This window comes from Cucurbita pepo, chromosome 3 (genome assembly GCF_057944985.1).
Source record: "Cucurbita pepo subsp. pepo isolate OVF chromosome 3, ASM5794498v1, whole genome shotgun sequence".
In the NCBI taxonomy this organism is placed as follows: domain Eukaryota; kingdom Viridiplantae; phylum Streptophyta; class Magnoliopsida; order Cucurbitales; family Cucurbitaceae; genus Cucurbita; species Cucurbita pepo.
Genome location: NC_141800.1, coordinates 4,144,118 through 4,164,921, shown reverse-complemented (window position 1 = coordinate 4,164,921; position 20,804 = coordinate 4,144,118). Strand labels below are relative to the sequence as shown.

General features: G+C 34.2%; 3 protein-coding genes across 4 annotated transcripts; 2 read left to right on the top strand and 1 right to left on the bottom strand.

The window, feature by feature from the left end:
- Nucleotides 1-208: 208 nt before the first annotated feature.
- Nucleotides 209-4,430, bottom strand: LOC111791405 (glutathione S-transferase DHAR3, chloroplastic). Of its 2 annotated transcripts, none has more exons than XM_023672729.2 (6): nucleotides 4,064-4,430; nucleotides 3,268-3,358; nucleotides 2,923-3,066; nucleotides 2,125-2,242; nucleotides 1,449-1,589; nucleotides 209-558 (listed from the first exon to the last, which is right to left on the bottom strand). In XM_023672729.2, the coding sequence occupies exons 1-6, from the start codon at nucleotides 4,308-4,310 to the stop codon at nucleotides 469-471; spliced, it is 831 nt and encodes a 276-aa protein (XP_023528497.2). In that variant the 5' UTR covers nucleotides 4,311-4,430; the 3' UTR covers nucleotides 209-468. The 2 variants fall into 2 exon arrangements, with proteins under 2 accessions (XP_023528497.2, XP_023528498.2); XM_023672730.2 differs by having other exon boundaries at nucleotides 209-555; nucleotides 4,064-4,427.
- A 4,619-nt stretch (nucleotides 4,431-9,049) lies between these two features.
- On the top strand, nucleotides 9,050-10,944 carry LOC111791134 (DELLA protein 1). The gene has a single exon (XM_023672356.2). The coding sequence runs from the start codon at nucleotides 9,098-9,100 to the stop codon at nucleotides 10,739-10,741; it is 1,644 nt and encodes a 547-aa protein (XP_023528124.2). The 5' UTR covers nucleotides 9,050-9,097; the 3' UTR covers nucleotides 10,742-10,944.
- A 3,832-nt stretch (nucleotides 10,945-14,776) lies between these two features.
- Nucleotides 14,777-18,147, top strand: LOC111789871 (mannose-6-phosphate isomerase 1). Its single transcript, XM_023670582.2, has 5 exons — nucleotides 14,777-15,298; nucleotides 15,369-15,536; nucleotides 16,682-16,894; nucleotides 17,213-17,479; nucleotides 17,629-18,147. Exons 1-5 carry the CDS (start codon nucleotides 14,960-14,962, stop codon nucleotides 17,959-17,961), a joined length of 1,320 nt encoding a protein of 439 aa, XP_023526350.2. The 5' UTR covers nucleotides 14,777-14,959; the 3' UTR covers nucleotides 17,962-18,147.
- The last annotated feature ends 2,657 nt before the right edge of the window (nucleotides 18,148-20,804 follow it).

Here is a 20,804-nt window from a genome sequence, read left to right as displayed (position 1 = left end):
CATCTTGGCTCGACTTCAATTGTGAACAAGAATAGTGACATGATAGTCAAATTTGTAGTCGAGTCCAACACTAACCAGAAATATTATTTGCCACAAGAACAATGGAGATTTGCAACAAGCTATGCCTAAAATTCAAGACTTGATAGTCTCGACACTTTCTTATATGCACAACGATTTAATATGTGGGGAATTGCACGGGTATCGTTAATTCCACGCAACAAATAACAACGATATACATAAACAAATAAAATAACGAACAAACAATCATAAGTCGACCATGCCAAAAGTTAAATTTACAAGATGTATTGGACATAAGCATAGTGTTCTAACATTTCCTACTAAACAGCTTTTGAGTGTGATTTGAAGCAGCACAAAAACACTCATTTTGATGACTACGGCGCCTGCCTTAGAAGAGATGCAGGGCAATGGAATCTCATGCCAAGACGAATCAGCAGCCTAGAAAAGATATTAACCTAAGACCTTTGGACGCCAACCAGCAATAACATCCTCAGGAAGGGCACGAGTTTTTGCAAATGATTCTCTTGAAAATATGCTCTGCTACAATGTCATAAATCACAATGAATATATCTCAAGCAAGTAATAAAACAAACGAGCAAAGCATCTGTTACATTAGGAAACAAATTCAAGGATAATATTGCATGTTGTTCTAATGGTTAAGGTTTTTCCATGGAGTCCAATCACAATCCTGCACTTCAGACCAAAGTTCTCTATTCAATCATGTTCCCATGAAGTAACGTGGGATGAAAAGATATGAACTTAAATCTTGATCATTTCAATATCATATTGCAAGCTAATAGGCACAACTATTCAACAAACAAGAAGCTAATGGACCTCGTTTTGTGATGCTGTTTACATGGAATCTAGAATTCAGATTTTAGCAGTTGAAAAGTGTTCGGATAATGTATGGTTCCTGTTCTAAATGATACTAAACCAATGATAATGTATAGCTCATGTTCTAAATGATACTAAACCAATGATAATGTATAGCTCATGTTCTAAATGATACTAAACCAATGAAAATGTATAGCTCCTGTTCTAAATGATACTAAACCAATGATAATGTATAACTCCTGTTCTAAATGATACTAAACCAATGATAATGTATAGCTCCTGTTCTAAATGATACTAAACCAATGATAATGTATAACTCCTGTTCTAAATGATACTAAACCAATGATAATGTATAGCTCCTGTTCTAAATGATACTAAACCAATGATAATGTATAGCTCCTGTTCTAAATGATACTAAACCAATGATAATGTATAGCTCCTGTTCTAAATGATACTAAACCAATGATAATGTATAGCTCCTGTTCTAAATGATAGTAATGCTATATTTTGAAATGTGTTCCGATTAGCTTATAAAATGGCTCTAAACAACAGTGGTCCAACTACGAATCACGGTTCAGCTAAAAGTTCAGTCGTACCTTCATGTAAGACTTAACGTAGGGTAGGCTGTCTGGAACTGACCAGTTCTTATAGTGACCCAATGCAATTTCTAAATGGTACAACTTTGGACCAAGTGACAGGTCTGCTGCAGAAATCTCTTTCCCATTGATAAAAGGGCCCTTTTCAAAAGAGAGAAAATGGTAAGTCACAAAAGAAGATAACATATTTACTCATTTTCATGCATTGCCACTTGTGTTAGGGAGAGATTGGTTATGAAACAGTCTTAAAAGACAATTGAAGCTTGCACTTGAGGCTCGCCTTAGAGCGAAACTCACATTCCTCGAGTCTTATGAGCTTTTTGGATCATATGAAACTTAAGCCCATAAGAACATACACGCTTCAAGTCTTTGTGGATCATGAGAAGAATAACATGAACTTGATATGTTTTTCAAAAATATAAAACTCTCCTATGTACTCAATGCCAATACACCATAAGTGGTTAATTTTGCCCAGTGCTGCTTTTATTATCAAAACATAAATGTTGATGATAAAAATAGAAGATTAAGCTGTTCTTATAAGTAATGATGATAATTACCTTATAATATTAATCAAGAATGCATTCAACAAGTTTTCTGTAATTCATTCTTGTTCATCCCCTGTTTGGCACGATATTTTCTTATAAAAGAAACTTACAGAAAAGAAAAAAGGCCTTACATTCTCTTTGATGTGAGAATCGAAAGAACTCAGCTCGCTAAGTAATGCTTGTTCTGTTCCATCATTAGGATCCTTGCTCTTTAGAAAAGCAATAAACGTGGAGAAAATCTTTGATCCTCTGCAGGAAAAAATTATAATAGCTGCCAGTAACTATATATTAATAATTTGATAAATTAGGAGATGAAATATGAACATGCAACGAACAAAATTCTCGTCTCTCCATGGACACAAATTAAGAAAAACTCTCACTGAACTCAAATTCGTGAATGCAGAAGTTTTTTACATAAAGGGTTTCAGCTTCATGGCATGTTTCATCTACCATTTGTTTTTTAAAGTACTAATGATCAACCATAAATCTACGAAAAAGAAAGAAAACACATGAAAATGTAAGATTTAGTGCTTCGTCTCCCATTACCCTCACAGAACTATAATCGGAAAGATTGCATGCTGATGAGCATGTTTGGATGAGTATGTTAGGAACCACGAATCTCCACAATGGTATGATATTATCCACTTTGAGCATAAGCTCTCATGGCTTTGTTTTTAGTTTCCCCAAAATTCCTCGTTTCAATGGAGATGTATTCCTTATCTATAAACCCATGATCAACCCCTTAATTAGCCGATGTGCACTCCTCTCCCAACAATCCTCAACAAAGTAGACACACACTGAGCGCTCATCAGCTAAGGTTTCCATAAGGTAAGTTTATTGTACTTACGTCCAGTAATTGTGTCATATGAATGAATTTACACCCACTAGGAATATTCAAATTTGAGGCAATTATAGAACATAAAACATACACTGAAGATTTATCAGGAGGGGTCGCTAAAGGTGGGTTTGGGTACTTCTCTTCCAGTGTTTGTGTTATAACATCTGAATCTGCAACCCACTGTTCATCAAATTTAACAACGGGAACTTTCCCCTCTGAACTTATTTCTAAGAACCTGCACTCAAAAGAAGTAATTAAAAAAAAAAGGAACAGACAAACAGAGAAAAAATTCAAAGATTTGCACACTTAAAGGCATAAATATAGAACTTTCTCTGCTTATCAAAAAAGCTTTCTGGGAAATCAAATGGTTCAGATAAAAAAGTTTATACAAAAACTAATTCCTCAGAGAAAGAGAGAGATCAAATTAGATAATCACCATTCTGGCTTGTTTGACAGGTCTACCAACTTTAGGTCATAGGGTAGACGCTTTTCCTCCAAAGTAAGTAATACTCTTTGGCAAAAAGGGCCTGCGAAGAATGAAAAACTTTGATAATTAAGACCAAATTGAGGTTATATATTAGTACATCAAATTCATGCGCTCTACATATGACAGTAGAGCTCATGGTGATGGTTTTGAAATTGTTAAAATCACTTCCGAATATGTCTTTAATCATTCGAAATCAATTTAACATCTATATTTTTTAACATGATATTCATACCATGAGAGTCCTCAAGAAGAAAGGGTCCAAATACCTTGAATAATTTGAGAATCATCTCTCTCCCTTCTCTTCACTATCAATATATTTCTCCGGTTTCAATCAATGTCACACTCATATGATTCTAAAAGGACCAACTGATTACAATCTTCAATAATTTTCAAGTTCAGTGGATGGCAACAAGGAGTCGGTCTCATACATTCGTAATTACGATAACTTTTGGGAAATGCATTTGATCTTAATTAACTCAATGTTGAGATGCAACTTCACGTTTATCTAATAAGTTATAAAAATCCAAAAGGGTTCGACCTAAGAATGGTGAATTTAAAGAGACGCCAATTTGAGGCGGATGTCCTGTTTATTTGGAGAGACCAATATTTATCTAATAATACCCATTAACAAAGAAGAACCCACGGATGATTTTGTAAAAGAATGAACCAACAGTAGCATAGCCAATCGATAAATCACAAAAATGAAGAACAGAGAAAAACACAAGAAATGAAAAGAAGAAATTACAGTCGCCGAGCTTGTTGGGAACGGTAATGGAAGCTTTGACACAGGCTTCAAGAGGGCTAACGGACATGGAAACAGAGAGAGCTCGTCTAGCTCCAGAGCGCCTGAAGGAGAATGAGGAATGGTGAAAATGAGAGAAGGAGCAATTGGAACGACGAAGGGAATTAAAACCCAGATGGTGCTTGATGGTGGAGGAAAGAACAACACAAGCTGCTGGTTGAACTCTGGAGCCCGACATTAGCGTCGCCATTGCAGAGAAATTCTAGCTCTTTCTTAGCTTGGAATTCTTGCAATGGAGAGTGATTTGAATTTTGATAGTGATCGTGTGATGATAGAACGAAGGGGGGTTGGAGATGAGGTTTGAGTTTCTGCGAATGAACATTTTTTTTCTTTTTCCAATAATACTTTAATAAATCTTAAATTTATTTATTTTATCTAAATTATTTAAATAATAACAGTAATTTTCAAACCATGTAAATAATTTTTTTATTAGCGTGAGGGTACAAATGGGCCTTTTCTTCAAGAAAGCCCAAACCCAAGTTCTTCTATTCTTTCCCAAGGCCCATATTAAATTCTCTTCTCAAGGCCCATATATAAACATGGGCCTTTCCCCAAGGCCCATGTTTGTTATACAGTTTTTATATTTTCGAGTATCATTTTTCTCTCAATAAATACTTTAATCCCTTCTAAAATTGGGTTTTTTTTTTATCTATTTATTTCCAATTACAATATGTAATTTATTTTAAAAACCAATTTAGTATCGATACTAAATTTAAGATTTATTAAGAAACAGGGACTAAATTTAAATAATTAAAATTATAAGGACTAAAATATAAAAAAATACACATGGATCAAAATTCAATTTTAACCTAAAAATGAAAAATAAATGATTTCTTAAACTCCATCTTTAATAATTTCACAAAATTTTAAATAATTTTATCTTCATAATTTGAATTTTTATTGGTTAAGTTTTTATATTTATTTTCATGTTTTTTTGGATGATAAATATATTGTGAGGGTACAAATGGGCCTTTTCCTCAAGAAAGCCCAAGCCCAACTTCTTTTATTCTTTCCCAAGGCCCATATTAAATTCTCCTCCCAAGGCCCATATTAAACATGGGCCTTTTCCTAAGGCCCATGTTTGTTTTATAGATTTTTATATTTTCGGACATCATTTCTTTTTTTTTTTCTCTAAATAAATATTTTATACCCTTCTAAAATTGGTTTTTTTTTATATATTTATTATTATTATTATTATTTTGGTTAAGGTGATTTGGTCGGAGATTTTGTTGGATAAAAACGAAGATAAGCAAGCTAAACTCATGTTGGTTATATTTGATGAAAGTCTGATGATGAATACTCTCTCCATTGGTATAAAGCCTTTTGGGAAAGTCCAAAGAAAAGTCATGAGAGCTTTATGGTTGACAATATCATACCATTGTAGAGAGTCGTGTTCGTCTAACATGGTATCAGAGTCATACTCTAAACCCATGTCAATAGAATCCTCAAATGTCAAACAAATGACTCCAAAAGAAAAAGGAGTCGAGTCTCGATTAAGAGGAAGTGTACTTTGTTCGAGGGAAAATGTTGAATGAAAGTATGATCCTCGGTTTATAAGGAATACTCTCTCCATTGATATAAGGCCTTTTGGGGAACCCAAAGCAAAGCCATGAGAGCTCATACTCAAAGTAGACAATATCATACCATTGTGGAGAGTCGTGTTCGTCTAACACGTTATACCATTTTTATATTTCTTAGCGTAATTTTTTTCTAACGACAAATATTTTCATTACCCTTCTAAAATTAGAATTTTTCAATTTATTTATTCCGAATTATAATACAACCCAACTGGGAACCCAATTATGATACAACCGAACCGAGAACCGTTATTTATTTACTCTTCGAACATAATAACTAAAATTAAAAACCTAATTCAACCGATTCTAAATCGTAAGATAATTATAAACTTTGTCAACATCAACATAGCTCAATTGTACACGATATCAACCCATTAACGAGTAAACCCTAATTTATTTTTGAAGTAAATATAAAGTTGAAAAAAAAAAAAAAAAAAGTAAAAGCCATTATTTATGGCATGCGTTTGAGTTGCCACTTTTCCATTACACGAGATAAACTGAGTATAGGTGTATATATGATGTATGATCCTAAAAGAATTCACATGGAAAAGCATGTAACAAAGTGATGACAAAACCCTAAAAGACTTCACATGCTTGGCATGTGGGAAACTGATGAATTAACCCTTCAACCCATAAAACACTCTAACTCCTTGCTTATTTCATGCCCTTTTACAACCCCGTTTCAACATGTTGCCAATTTTGGCTCATCAACATTTGATGATTTTATTTTATTTTACTTATATATTTCTAAATTTTAAATTAGGATTATAATCAGTGTTGTCAAGAGGAACGAGTATCAACGAGAACCCTGGACTCTAAAAATAGTGAATTGTGAGATCCCGCATCAATTAGAGAGAGGAATGAGTATTAGCTAGAACACTGCGCTCTAGAGAATGATGAATTGTAAGATCCCACGTTGGTTGGGGACGCAAACCAAGAATTATCCTTAAAAAACCTTGAAAGAAAGCACGAAATTTTAGTTTTCATTAATTTTTTTTTTTAATTAAGAACAAACTTAATTTTAATTAATTATGTTAATATTTGATTGATGTGGTAGCTTTGATTTGATGCCCATCTCCCATCGCCGTCCACCACGTTGGTGAATGTTTATTAAAAAATAAAAATTAAATTTAAATAAAACATAAAAATATCATCTTAATCCTTATATTTATTACTTTCAAATATTGAAAATAATAATAATAATAATTTAAATTTAAGAAAATATATTTTTTAATTAATCGCTAAACACTTATTATAAGCATAATCCATAATTGAATTATTATTATTTTAATATCATATTCATTTATATTTAAAATATAAAATCAACAATTAAAATGACTTTTAAAAAAGGTTTCATATTTTAATTATTTTTCTTTGTAATCTAATTTAATTTAGTTTGTTTAGAATTTGTTAGGGTTCATTTTAATAATGACGTGGCATTTTAAAACAATTAATTTTTAGGTATTTTATATAACTAATCCTTCAATGCGTGCTTTAAACGCGGTATTTTCATCCATTTACAATATTTATGATATTTAAAAAAAAAAATTAATTATCTATTACGTGTTTGGAAATTCCAAATTACGATAAATAAATTATTATAAAATAATATAATTTCTGGTTCATGAGATAAATTTTCACTTTTTACCTTCTAAAATAGGTAAATTCTAATGATTTATTTTTAATTTATCTCATTATTAAATAATAAATTTCTTCGAAGTCAATGAAAGAAAAATAACGAGAAGATCTAAAGAGACCGTGAATTTGGATGAATGGATGAGAGACACGTAACGTTTAGAAACGGAATTTGATGAAAGTTTTCGGGAGAGAGGAGAAAAGAAACAAAATCTAAAACGAAGAATTTAAAGAGACGACCGAGAGAGTAACGACAATTTAGGTATTATTATAATACGAGTCACGACAAAAAAAAATGGTCGATCTCATAAGTGCCGAGCATGAGGGAATGCTAGACGTTTGGTATGATCGATCTCATTAATGCCGAGCGTGGGGAAACGCTACACGCTTGGTATGATCGATTTCATTAATGCCGAGCGTGAGGGAACGCTACACGTTAGGTACTTTCTCCACCGACCAAAAATAACTAAAATTTAACGAACCCAACAAAAAAGTTACTTGAAATATACTTACGTAACGGTAGTAATTAGGAGACAATCTAAAACTCTCCGAAAACCGTTTTAAAAATTTTAATATAAAATAAACCATTGTTTATATGTTTTTTTTTAAATCTTTTAATTTTTATATAGAATATATTACCTGTATTTAATAAATTAGAACATTTAAATATTTATTTTCTAATAAATTAAAAGTTGCAAGGGATTATTGAGATGGAAACAAATTAACAAATAATAATAATAATTAAAGAAAAAAAAAAGTAAAAAGCTCGGCACATGTAATGGGCGTTTACAAAAGGGCGTGGCCGTTATACACAATATGAGGGCGAAATTTAGGTGCGTGGGTCCACGCGTTAGCAAATGAGAAAAAAAAAAGAAAAAAGAAAAAACCAGAATTAATTGTTGGAAAAAAAATAAAAATAAAATTAAAGCGGGACCCACCTGGTTATTTGCATGAGGCGCGTGAGAGAAGACACCTAATATAAAGGAGCGTGAAAGTCACGGTTGAGCCACGTGGTATATTAGAGAAAGCCTCTAAGCTTGTTTCTAAAGGAGGAGCTTGTAGGACACATGCCCTTTGATCCCCCGACCCGGATTCTGTTTTAATTCCCACGCGACTCCCCTCACGCGTGCTCTCCACGTCCATTAATATTCTTATTCAATAATTTTAAATGTAATTTATAACAAAAAAAAAAAAAAATCAATAAATAGTATTTCGAATGCTTTTGAAATATTAATAAAAAAAAATTAAAAAAAAATAGAGAATTACCGGAGAGTGTGAAACACGCGCCGTAGAAAGAAGGTTGGATAAGGGAAAAAAAATAGGGGAAGAGTGGGGCCCAGAGGCTACACAATCCCTGGATCCCAAAAGCCCGAGAATCGGAAATGGTGTACGGGCAGCTGACCGGTCAGTCCGTGGTCAGTCATGAGGATATGGATGAGAATTAGTAGCAGTTTACGCAATTAAAATTCACAAATTAAATTTTAATTAATAATATTTTTATAGGACATTCAAATTTAATTAAATAGAAATTATATATATAAATATAAAATATTAAAGGAATTATTAGAAAGAAATTATATTAAAATGGATAAATAGATACAGTTAAGATGTTTTATATTATTTTAATGATAAATCATTTGAGTAATTAATTAATTTCTTACTTTTATAAATAACGAACAAAGGAGAACGAAAATAATAATTAAAATAATTAAAATTCTACAACAACCTTTACGCCCGAACTCTACAAAGCAACCCACCCACCACTATGAAGCAAGACAACACTCATCAATCCCCAAACCCCGCCGCCGCCGCCGAGACCGAGAAATTGGCGGTCGGTGACCAGGACGAAGACGAGCTTCTAGCTGCTCTAGGCTACAATGTCCGGTCGTCGGACATGTCTGATGTAGCTCTGAAAATAGAACAGCTTGAAATGGTGATGGGGTTATCCGAACATGATGGAATTTCTCATCTCTCTTCCAATACAATCCATTATAATCCCTCCGATATGTCTTCTTGGATTGAAACCATGATTGATGAACTCAATAACCCTGTTCATGTCGGAGATGAATCCATCCCCGCCATCGCCACCACTGCCGCCTTCACCGATGACTCTGAGTATGATCTTCGAGTAATTCCAGGCATTGCTGCTTACCCTCAACTTAATTCCACCACCACCAGAAAGCGATGCAAGAACTTCGATTGCGAATCGGTTCTTAAGGCACCGTCGTTCTCGGAGCCGTCGCGCTCAGTGGTTCTGGTGGATTCCGCTGAGACCGGCGTCCATTTGGTCCATAGCCTACTTGCCTGCGCCGATGCCGTCAGTAAAAACAACCTTAACCTCGCCGAAGCTATACTCAAACATATCAAAATCCTCGTCGACGTTCAGACCGGCGCTGTAAGAAAAGTCGCCGGGTTTTTCGCCCAAGCTCTGACTTACCGGATTTACCGATTCTACCCATTGAAGCCCTTCGATTGTTCATCTTCATACACCGATCAACTCCAAATCCATTTCTATGAATCTTGCCCTTATCTGAAATTTGCCCATTTCACTGCCAATCAAGCCATTCTGGAATCCATCGGATTATCCGGTTCTGTCCACGTCATCGATTTCAACCTCCAGCAAGGCCTCCAATGGCCGCCGTTAATTCAGGCCCTCGCACTCCGTCCAGGTGGACCTCCGGCGTTTTATCTCACTGGAATCAGCTCCCCGCCGGGCGACGGATTACAGAAAGTGGGTACGAAATTGACCAATTTCGCGGAGAAATTCGGCGTTAAATTCGAATTCCGGGGTTTCTACTGTAAAAATTTCGGCGATCTCGAACCGTTCATGCTCGATTTAGAAGCGGAAACCGTGGCTATAAATTCCATTTTCGAGCTCCACCGGCTACTGGCTTATCCAGGAGTGATTCAAAAAGCTCTAACCACAATCAAAGCTCTGAACCCGAAAGTCATCACTCTGGTGGAGCAGGTCGCGAACCACAATGGGCCATCGTTCATGGAACGATTCACAGAAGCACTGCACTATTACTCGAGCTTATTCGATGCGCTTGAAGAAGCGTCGGTCGCTGGGTCGTTGGATGTGGTGAGATCGGAGGAGTATTTAGGGAGACAAATCTGCAACGTGGTGGGATGTGAAGGTACCGATCGGGTCGAGCGGCATGAAACGGTGGCGCAGTGGCTGAGCCGAATGCAGTCGAGTGGGTTCGAGATGATTCATCTGGGTTCAAACGCGTTCAAGCAGGCGAATACTCTGCTGTCGGCTCTGTTCCATGGAAGAAATGGGTACAAAGTTGAAGAGAATAACGGGAGTTTGACGTTGGGTTGGCACACTCGGCCACTCATCGCCACCTCTGCCTGGACTGTCCCCATCGCCAGCGGCACCGGCACCGGCACCGGCGGGCCGAAGTGAGTCGACTCGGCCGCGTTCGCTGCCGGAATCCCTATATGGAGAGGGAAATAGGAAGTGGTGGCCTCGTGTAATTCTTCCTTAGCCGTTTTATTACTTTTTTTTATGTGTTTATTTACTGTTTTGCCCCCCATAGATACACAGGAAAAATAAGCTAAGGAAGCTCTCCCGCCTATAATATTTACCCTTTAAAGTCTTTTTCTTAAGCTCCAAAATCTTATTTTAAACCCTAAACCCTAAACCCTAGTATCTCTTTTTTAACGTCCCAAAATAACCACTAAAAAAATCACGAGGCAACGCTTTAACGTCGTTAGTAGCATTGAGATGCTACAATTTACAAACAAAACCCAAAAAAAATCTCGTGTCTTTGCATCAAAATCTATCTTCTCGAACAAGTAATGTTAATAACATTGTTTTATTAATATTTTTGTTACTGCTCTAGTAAATGAGATATAATATTTAACTTTATATTTAAAATTCAAATATTTAAGGGTCTTAGTAATGCTATTTTCTTTAAAAAATTTAAGTGAGATGAAAGATTATATTATTGTGCCAATTTATTCAACTGTATATGTTTGAGCCCAATATTTTGAAATTGGACCTTAATGGGCCGGGCTTAACAAACGGCACTTAAAGGCCCAAATCAAAGCGTGTGGGACTTGGAGATCCATTACGATGGTTCCTCCACTTTTTAGTCATGGGAATTTTTTTTTTTTAAAATTTAAAATTTTGAATTTTTAACTTTTTTTTATTTATTAATTTTAAATCATTATTGGTAATTTTAAAAAAATATGAATAAATAATTTTAACGATTTCAAAACCACTTTAAATACGTCCTTAATTATATAATGTTATTTAACCCTATTGAAATGTTATATATCTATAATTATATTTTTATTAAAAAACTTATTTTCCATATGGTTACTGCAAGTTATTTTTAGCTTTGTTGTTCTTTTTTTTTTTATCTGAATTTACTAGATGCCTTCTAATTTTGTTCTCTTGTATTCCAAATTTCTAGGGGATCCTCGTTTCCAAATCTTTTATCTGTATTTACTAGTTGCCTCCTAATTTTGTTCTCTTGTATTCCAAATTTCTAGTGGATCCTTATTTCTAAATCTTTTCATCTCAGTGTTTTTGTTTACAAATTTTCTTGGTCATTCTATTTTTAATCTACTCATTTGACGTGATTTACTAAAATTTGTATAAATGATTGATATTTAGTTTATAACCTAAAGCTAAACCATGGTAATAATTTACTAAAGATCTAACTATAGTTGGTTGTGATTTCTAAAAAAAGAAATAGGATAAAAGAAAATAAATATTTAATTGATCAGATATTCACATAAATCTCCCGTGAATCTCAATTAGTAAAGATCATTCCTTTTTTTTTCTAAGTAAATCTGACCATTATTGCTTTTCTATTTCTTTTTTGAGGAAAGACAATTGCACGAATGGAGGAGAGATTAGTTGAGAGAAGTGAGGAAAGATTGTTTATTTATTTATTTATTATATTATTATTTTTAACTATTTTTTTATAATTATTTTATTTGTTTATTTATTTTATTATATATATATATATATATATATATATATATATATATATATATATATATATATATATATATATATATATTTTGCTATTACATAATAAAAATAAAAAAAACTTTTAAATTATAGAAATTAACACAGTTATAACTGTAGCTAAGAATATTAAATGATTAAAAAAAATTGAAAGTTTTTATTTAGAAAGTTTCACAAGGAATGGATGATTTTGTCCACAAAAAAACGTTGGTGGTGGTTGGCAGAGTTATTTAAAAAAAGAATTTTATTTATTTATTAAATATTAATTTAAGTATGACTCAATAAATTAAAAAATATATCTGAAAAAGGTTTAAATAAATTAACATTATAGTATTATTTACAACCATATAAAAAATAAGATTATTATTATCATTTATTTTATCTTATAAAATACATTCAAAATCAATTATGTAATCAATTTTGGATAATTTAGGCTTTTAGTTTTGAAAGTGTATGTACATGACGTGGCATTGGAATATGACTAAGGACTTTTAAAAAATGCGTGGATAAAGTTACACGTAATATCCAATCACACGTCAGCTAACTTTAGTTTAATTATAAAAAAACAAAATTGATTTATTTTTAAGGAAGTTTATTTTTTTATTTTTTATTTTAGTTTAAAATTGATAGGTTCAGATCTGCTGTGGGGCCCCACATTCAAATAGAATGATCCAACAAAACGGAACCAACTCAACTCCGTGCACCGACTTCCTTTAATAATAACGACGTTATCTCTCCGTCTAAGTTTCCTTGCTGGACGTGACAAAAGTCAAAAACACCGCCAGAAAAACAATAAAACTAAATTCCCTTCATTTTCTCGCGATAAATTGATATTTTCATTTCTGAAGATATCTTCAAGTTTAAAAAAGTAAGTCACCAATATAGAATTGGTCAATGGTCAAAGCAGAGCACGTTCAACTTCAGTTCCTATAATTGAACCACTAAAAAGGAAGGTGTGCCTTATTGGTACAATTAAAACTCGTTGCCTTAAAAATTTTCTTAATCGTCCCATACTCAGGATCGTTCTCATTTGGATGTAGTCTCGGTTCATTTATGTACCCCTCATTTATTCGGATGTCACGTATTATATGCTATCAAGGAGAGGAATCTCTCGAGTGATGGGTTGTGCTTGGATTTGGGTGATGAAGAACAAATTCTAATTCCTTCACCTTTATATTATACTTCCAAGTTGATAAAGAGAATTAGGCATCTTCTTTGTCTCGGGATATCCATTTCTCTTTATCCAATTTCCTTCGGTTGAAACCCTTTTCCTTCAATTGATTCCTTATCATTAGGTACGAGAGAGCGAACGGAAAAACCTAGTCAATAAATTTAACAAATTTTGGGCTGAGATGGAGATTCGAACCTCTAACCTCTTGATCGATGATATATGTCTCGAGTTATATACTCAAGTGGGTAATTAGGGTTGTTTTTATTGAAACATGAACGGTATCTTATTCCTTTCGTCAAATTATCAACTTTTTTGATTATTGGCATCGATTCTTTACACGGTTTTAAGATTTTGAATAATATATATAAATTTTGTGAATAATTTATCCAAATCCTTTCGAGGGAAGATATCCCTTCTCTAAAGGTACTTTCCATGTGAGATTCTTTGATTTTGTTAGCATATGAAGAAATTGAATATAAAAAATAATTTGACTTTTTGAAATCTTAAACTAAAATTTAAGAATAATCTAAATTTTAATAAATATGTTTAATATGCCTTTTGAAAAAAATAATATTTTAAATAAAACTACTTATTATATAATCACGTGAGAAAGAATTTTTTTTCTAAAATACATTTAAATGCTTTTAATTTTTAATTTATTAAAAAAAACATTATTGAACTTTTAAATATATATATATATTTAAAAATATAATTCAAATATACTTTTATTTTAAAAAGTTCTATGAATATTTTTTGAAATGGTAGATATTTTGATTTTTTTTTTAAGTTTAATATTTTAATAAAAAATTTAAAGATATTAATTTAGCATTTTTTATTATTACCGATCTTAGTTAATTATCGATAGGATGCTTAAAGCTAATGTAATGATTATTAACTCGATAAAAGGACGACCAAATAAAGAACATTTAAGTTAAATAAAAACAATTTAACTAGCTCTAGTTACGTACTAACTTGATTAGAAACAAGATAATTATCTTCGAGCAAAAAAAAAAATTTAATAAATTTGAATAATGGTCTGTGAAGATTGAATTATCGACTTTTAATATTATATTTAAAAATAATAATTAAATAGATTTTTACATGATTTATGACACCAATAATATTATGGGCCAAATATATCGCGAAAATATGAAAGTAAATTAAATGAGATAAAAAAATATGAACCCAAAAAAAAAAAAAAAAAAAAAAAAAAGTCAACATTTTGACTCTCTCTCTAACGTCGTCTGTAGTCATTCTCTCTCTTAGTCCGCGTTCTGGAACTTATTTCCCTCTCTTCCAAACACCTTCAAAAACCAGCAAAATTCCTTTTCCTTTTGCTTCTCCCATGGCGTTCACCATCCATTTATACCCCTTCTACCTTCTCTGAAATTCCCACGAATTCCTCTTCTTCTTCTTCTTCTTCTTCTTCTTCTTATTCAGCTATCTTGTTCCTTTTTCTCTGCGATTTCATGGAGTCTGATGCTGTTTCGAGGACGAAACAGAGCAATATCTTCCGATTGAAGTGCTCCGTTCATAATTATGATTGGGGAATCAAAGGATATGATTCTCGCGTCGCTAGGCTCTTCGCCTTGAACTCAGGATCCATTATCGATCCCGATAAACCCTACGCTGAATTCTGGATGGGAACTCACGATTCCGGACCGTCGTTTTTAATTGCCGCTACTGAGAATGGCGGCTCGGTTGACTCCGATTCTACTTCCTTGAAGTCATGGGTTTCGGAAAATCCAAATGTCCTCGGCGATAAGGTCGTTGAGAAATGGGGCGCTGATATCCCCTTTCTGTTCAAGGTACGAACAACGCGTTGGTTCGTTAAACTGATGATTTCATCTCTTTTCTCATTTCGAGCTTCGTTTTTAGGTTCTTTCTGTGGCGAAACCATTGTCGATTCAGGCTCATCCGGATAAGGAATTGGCGAAGGAGCTTCATATGTTGCAACCTAAAGTCTATAGAGATGCAAATCACAAGCCTGAAATGGCGCTGGCGATTACGGAGTTTGAGGCTCTGTGTGGGTTCATCAGTCTCGAGGTAAATTATTTCGATCTTCACCGCTCATTGGGAACCCCAAATCTTCCAGATGATCTGTCAATTACTGAAGTTCCGTGGATTTGTTTGTTTGTTTGTTTGAGTTCTATGATAATTCCCTGTTTATCAGATTTCCTGGAAGCTTTGAATGATTATTTTAATGGATCCCTTTGATTTTGTCTTCTTTAGTCTTGTTTGAATTTTGATTCATATGGAATGTTATCTGAATTCTTAATATTGATCTACTTTTCTTAGTTGTTTAATGAATCATTTGGATCGATTAAACTATTATATATAAAGGTCTCTGTTGTCAGGCTTATGCTCAATCCTCTTTATACTTTTAATTTTCTTCTTTGGCAGAACCTTCTTTTAGACTTGTTAATCTTGATGTGACGAGTAATCAAATATTTTATGTGTGGGTAGAACAGCTGAATTCATTGCTCATGTTTGATAATAAAATGTCTTATATGTCCTCCATTTGTGGCTTGATTTGATGTGTTCCCTTAGCTGCAAGATTGCTTTAACTTTTTGAGTATGACTTTTTCAATGTGTCGGTCATGAAGCAAAATTGGGAAGGAAAAAACAACGAGGTTGGAAGTTAATGCTTACTTTGTTCCAAATAGTTTTTCTTTTTTTCTGGGTTTTAGAGAACTTTACAAATAGCTACCAGATATGATGTTTTCTCTTTCGGGCTTATCCTCGAGGTTTTTAAAACGTGTCTGCTTGGGAGAGGTTTCACAATCCTCTCCAACCGACGTGGGATCTCACAATCCACCCCCCTCGGGCCCAGCGTCCTCGTTGGCACTTGTTTCCCTCTCCAATCGATATGGGACCCCCCAATCCACCCCCTTTGGGACCAGCGGGCACATCGCCTGGTGTCTGGCTCTGATACCATCTCTAACAGTCCAAGCTCATGACTAGCAGATATTGTCCTCTTTTGGGCTTTCTCTCAAAGTTTTTAAAATGCGTCTGCTAAGGAGAGGTTTCCACACCCTTATAAAGAACGCTTCATTTCCCTCTCCAACCGATGTAGGATCTCATGTTTTTGTTTTTCTAGTTTCTCAGCTGCTGTTTTGGGAAAGAAATCCATGGTTTTGCTTCCCATATTGAACATAGTTTCTCATCTGCTGTTTTCTATTTCTTTACAGGAGTTGAAGGATGTTCTTCATACTGTTCCTGAGATTGTAGAAATGATTGGCGATGCAGACACAAACAGAGTGTTGTTGTTAAATGATGAAGACGATGAAGACGACCTGAAGTCTGCTCTGAGGTCGGCTTTCACCCAGTTGATGTCAGCATCCAAATCGTTGATTTCGAAAGCGATATCTGAATTGAAGAGACGACTGAACTCCAAAAGTGAGGTAGCTATGCAATGTTCTATTTGGTTTTCTATGGAACATTTCTTCTTCTAGTGATCCATTCTTTTTGCCTATAGAATGTAAGTCAACACGTTTCATTCTTTCTGTTACAGCAACGATCACCAATGAAGAATTAGTGTTCCTGTGTTATTGATTAAACTGTATGTTTTGAAGTATATTTCTTGATGGAACTCTGTAAACACTGGTTTTTCTGTTTGATGTTTCTTGGTTCTTTCTGTATCTGTCTCATACTTCATGTTTGAAGTACACTTGTTCCTGGACTTTTGGAGTAGCGCGTTTGCTTATTTAATCTTTCTTCAGGTGAGGCCCCTAACTGCTAAGGAAGCTTTGGTTTTACAACTGGAGAAGCAATATCCAGATGATGTGGGCGTTATAGCAGCCTTCTTCTTAAACTATGTGAAGCTCACTCCTGGTGAAGCTCTGCACCTTGGGGCAAATGAGCCTCATGCATACATAAGCGGTGAGTGTATCGAGTGCATGGCAACGTCCGATAATGTCATCCGGGCTGGCCTAACTCCCAAGTTTCGCGACGTCCAGACTCTCTGTGCCATGCTTACTTACAAACAGGTAAACTTTAGCATTGAACCATTCCAACAATTTCCCTTGGAAGAAACAATGTGATGTTCTTGGATGTTCATCCATCGACAACCGAAAACGTGTATGTTTGCGTGAAAATGACCAGAAGACTGACATGTTCTTGGTGGTTTGATCTACAGGGCTTTCCTGAAATCCTCCAAGGAGTTCCCATGAATCCATACATAACAAAGTACGTTCCACCATTTGACGAATTCGAGGTAGATCGTTGTGTTCTGCCAGGAGGGGCATCCGTCGTATTTCCAGCGAGCCCGGGTCCTTCGATATTTCTGGTTGCTGGAGGAGAGGGGACGATGCTGCATGAAGAATCACATAGAAGTGATGTAATCAGTGAAGGAGACGTCCTCTTTGTACCCGATGAAGCTGAAATTAATATAACAAGTGAAGTTGAGTTGCTCATTTTTAGAACAGGAGTGAACCACAAGTTCTTTGACACATTCATGAATGGTAAATAACAGATTGACCTTCATTCTTTTTTCTTTCACACACTTTTCTAAGATAGTTTCTTATGATGATGTATATTTTTTTTTTTGTTTGTTCATTGAGTTGTATATCAGAAACTAAATGTTTATGATCTGTTTATTTGTATATCGGATATAACAATTAATTCCAATAACACTACAATTTCAATGTAATTGTGAAATACATAGTTAATTTTCTTACGTTATGTTCATAATTTAAACATCGAAGATTTTCGATGTTTAAATATGTAAGTAGAGATGTTTGCGGGTGAAGACGAAGCCTTTCTTGTCCTCATCATTATCCGTACAAAATTCTCCATTTATTTTTGCGAGATTCTCCGCAGGGGTGCCATCTCCCTGTCCCTATCTCTGCTACCTATTTCATTTTCCCGCAAAATTTCTCATTTATTATTGTGGAGATCGGGATGGAGATTCCCTGTAAGGAATTTACGGAGGTCGGGTTCAATAGTTATTTTTTAATATAATATTTATAAAAGAAAAAGAAAAAAAAAATCATAATAAATTAATATATTTGATAAACATTCTACCAAACCTCAAATTTTAATATTACAACATATTAAAAAAAAAAAAATGCAATTTTGTCTTTGGCCCATTTATCTGACGTGGAAAAATGTTTGCCACTGCCTCTTCCATTCTTCATTTGAATGGAAAATCCCGTCAGGCATAGGTCCTTGCGTTAAAATGGACATCTCTTTGAAGTGATGATAATACCCCAATGCTAAGGGATTTTATGAGTTGAGTTTAAAAGATAAATCATTTTGGTTTCAACTCCAAGTGAATAGTACCCGTACATAAAGGTGATCACATATCTTAACTAACGATATAAGAAACAAACCAAAAACTTAATCATATACGTAAAATTCTTAGGTATCGATCAAAAAGTGTAAGTCGCATGATAGTCTTGTCCGAAGAAATTCTTCCTATTATTTATATTAATTATTTTCTATATAGTAACGTTGTAAACAATATTGATCCACATCATATAAAATAATATATTACCTCATAGTATATTAAATTCTAAATAAAATAAATGTTACAATAATTAATAATTAATAATTAATCTACTAAGTTATCCTTTATAAAAACATTTAATGTTAAAGAGCGCCATGAATCTGAAAATAGTTTACAATAATAAATAATTAATCTACTAAGTTGGAGTAAATTTTAAAATCAGACATGAGACATATTATAATACCAATAAAAATAGATTTTAGATAAAATAAAAAGTTTTAGCTAAAACGATAATAAAATGTTTTAGCTAAAACAATGTAAATAATAAATAATTAAATATTTAATGATTGGATGAAATACCTAAGAGATTTACTTGTCTTCGTTACGTTCCATTCGATCTTTTAGGTAGCCTTTAAGTCGTTACCTCGACAATTATGCCACGATGTCTTTAGAGTCTATATGCGATGGGTAGACTCTTTAACCAGGAAATATTTGATTATTTTAACGTAATTTCATTTATTTAAGAAAGAAAAAGGAAGGGTTAATTAAAAAAAAAAAAAAAAAAAAAAAAAACCGTTATTTTTACACCCAAAATATATAATTATATATAAAAATTATAGTACAATAAAAAGGGACCTAAACCGTTAATGAGGGCATAAATACAAGAATATATGATAATAAAAAAATGATTAAAAAAATAAAATCTCCAACGGCCATCATGATTAGTAACGAGAATCACCGCTGGCAGTGGGCGCGTGACCGTAAAAATAGGAGGATCCCCACTGTCATTACCATCCGCACCGGCCTCCACTACAGCAGAATCCGATGGGTCAACGGGTCAACGAACGTTTTTGACTGAAAATATTCGTTAATTTTGCCACGTGGAAATAACATGACCGGCGGAAAACCAAACGGCTAAAAAGTGACCGGCAGAAAATCACGAGCGAAACAAGGTGACCGGCAAATTATCACGAGCGAAACAAGGTGACCGGCGGGCAATTGGACTGCTATAAAACAGGACGGCAATGAGGCTGTGAAACCGTAAAACCATTTGTTGAATTCTGTCGGACTCTGAACTTGACCAAACTCTCTCTCTGCTTCTGGTTATCTGAAATTGGAGAAGAATGGGGAGAGGAACACTGAGCCTTAAACTGATTTCCAATCCTAAAAGTCGAAGAACAACGTTTCAGAAGAGGAAGAAAAGTCTGATGAAGAAAGCTTATGAGCTTTCCACTCTTTGCGATGTTCAAACCTGCGTTGTAATCGCTTCTGAGGAATTCGAAACCTGGCCTTCCGATCTTAACCAAGTTGAGGCTATGATCCGTTCTTATAAATCCCAATCTTTCTGTAAACACTCCGCTAAGTCTTCTTATGATTTGAACCAATTCTTCTCTGATCGCAAGAACAAAATCGTAACGGAAACGTCCAAATTGCGAGACAAAGTTCAGAAAAGTAAGGACACCAACAGTGATGACCGTCTTGATTCACTGTCGGAACATCAATTGAAGGCGTTAGTGGCCACTTTAGATTCCAAAATTGGAGTCGCTGACAGTATGATTGAGTTCATGGAGGCTGATTATGATTACTTAATCGAGGGAGCCGTTGAAATTTCAAGCATTGATAAACAAACATTAAGTCCTTTGGAAACAGAGGCATCCCCTGAATTAAACATCTCAGAGTTAGACATGGAAGCTAACTACGATCACTTGATCGGGGGAGACACTGAAATTTTAAGCGTTGATACACAAACATTCGGTCCTTTCGAAACAGAGTTATCCACTGAATTCGATGTCTCAGAGATGTTCATGGAAGCTAATGACGATCCCTTGATCGAGGGAGACGCTGAAATTGTAAGCATTGATACA

Coding starts and splice junctions, on each gene's coding strand:
- LOC111791405 (XM_023672729.2), bottom strand. CDS start 4,310: ATGGCGACGCTAATGTCGGGCTCCAGAGTTCAACCAGCAGCTTGTGTT. Junction 3,359..4,063: donor TCCCAACAAGCTCGGCGACT/GTAATTTCTTCT, acceptor CATTCTTCGCAG/GCCCTTTTTGCCAAAGAGTA. Junction 559..1,448: donor ACGTTAAGTCTTACATGAAG/GTACGACTGAAC, acceptor ATGACATTGTAG/CAGAGCATATTTTCAAGAGA.
- LOC111789871 (XM_023670582.2), top strand. CDS start 14,960: ATGGAGTCTGATGCTGTTTCGAGGACGAAACAGAGCAATATCTTCCGA. Junction 15,537..16,681: donor GTGGGTTCATCAGTCTCGAG/GTAAATTATTTC, acceptor ATTTCTTTACAG/GAGTTGAAGGATGTTCTTCA. Junction 17,480..17,628: donor CCATGCTTACTTACAAACAG/GTAAACTTTAGC, acceptor TTTGATCTACAG/GGCTTTCCTGAAATCCTCCA.
- LOC111791134 (XM_023672356.2), top strand. CDS start 9,098: ATGAAGCAAGACAACACTCATCAATCCCCAAACCCCGCCGCCGCCGCC.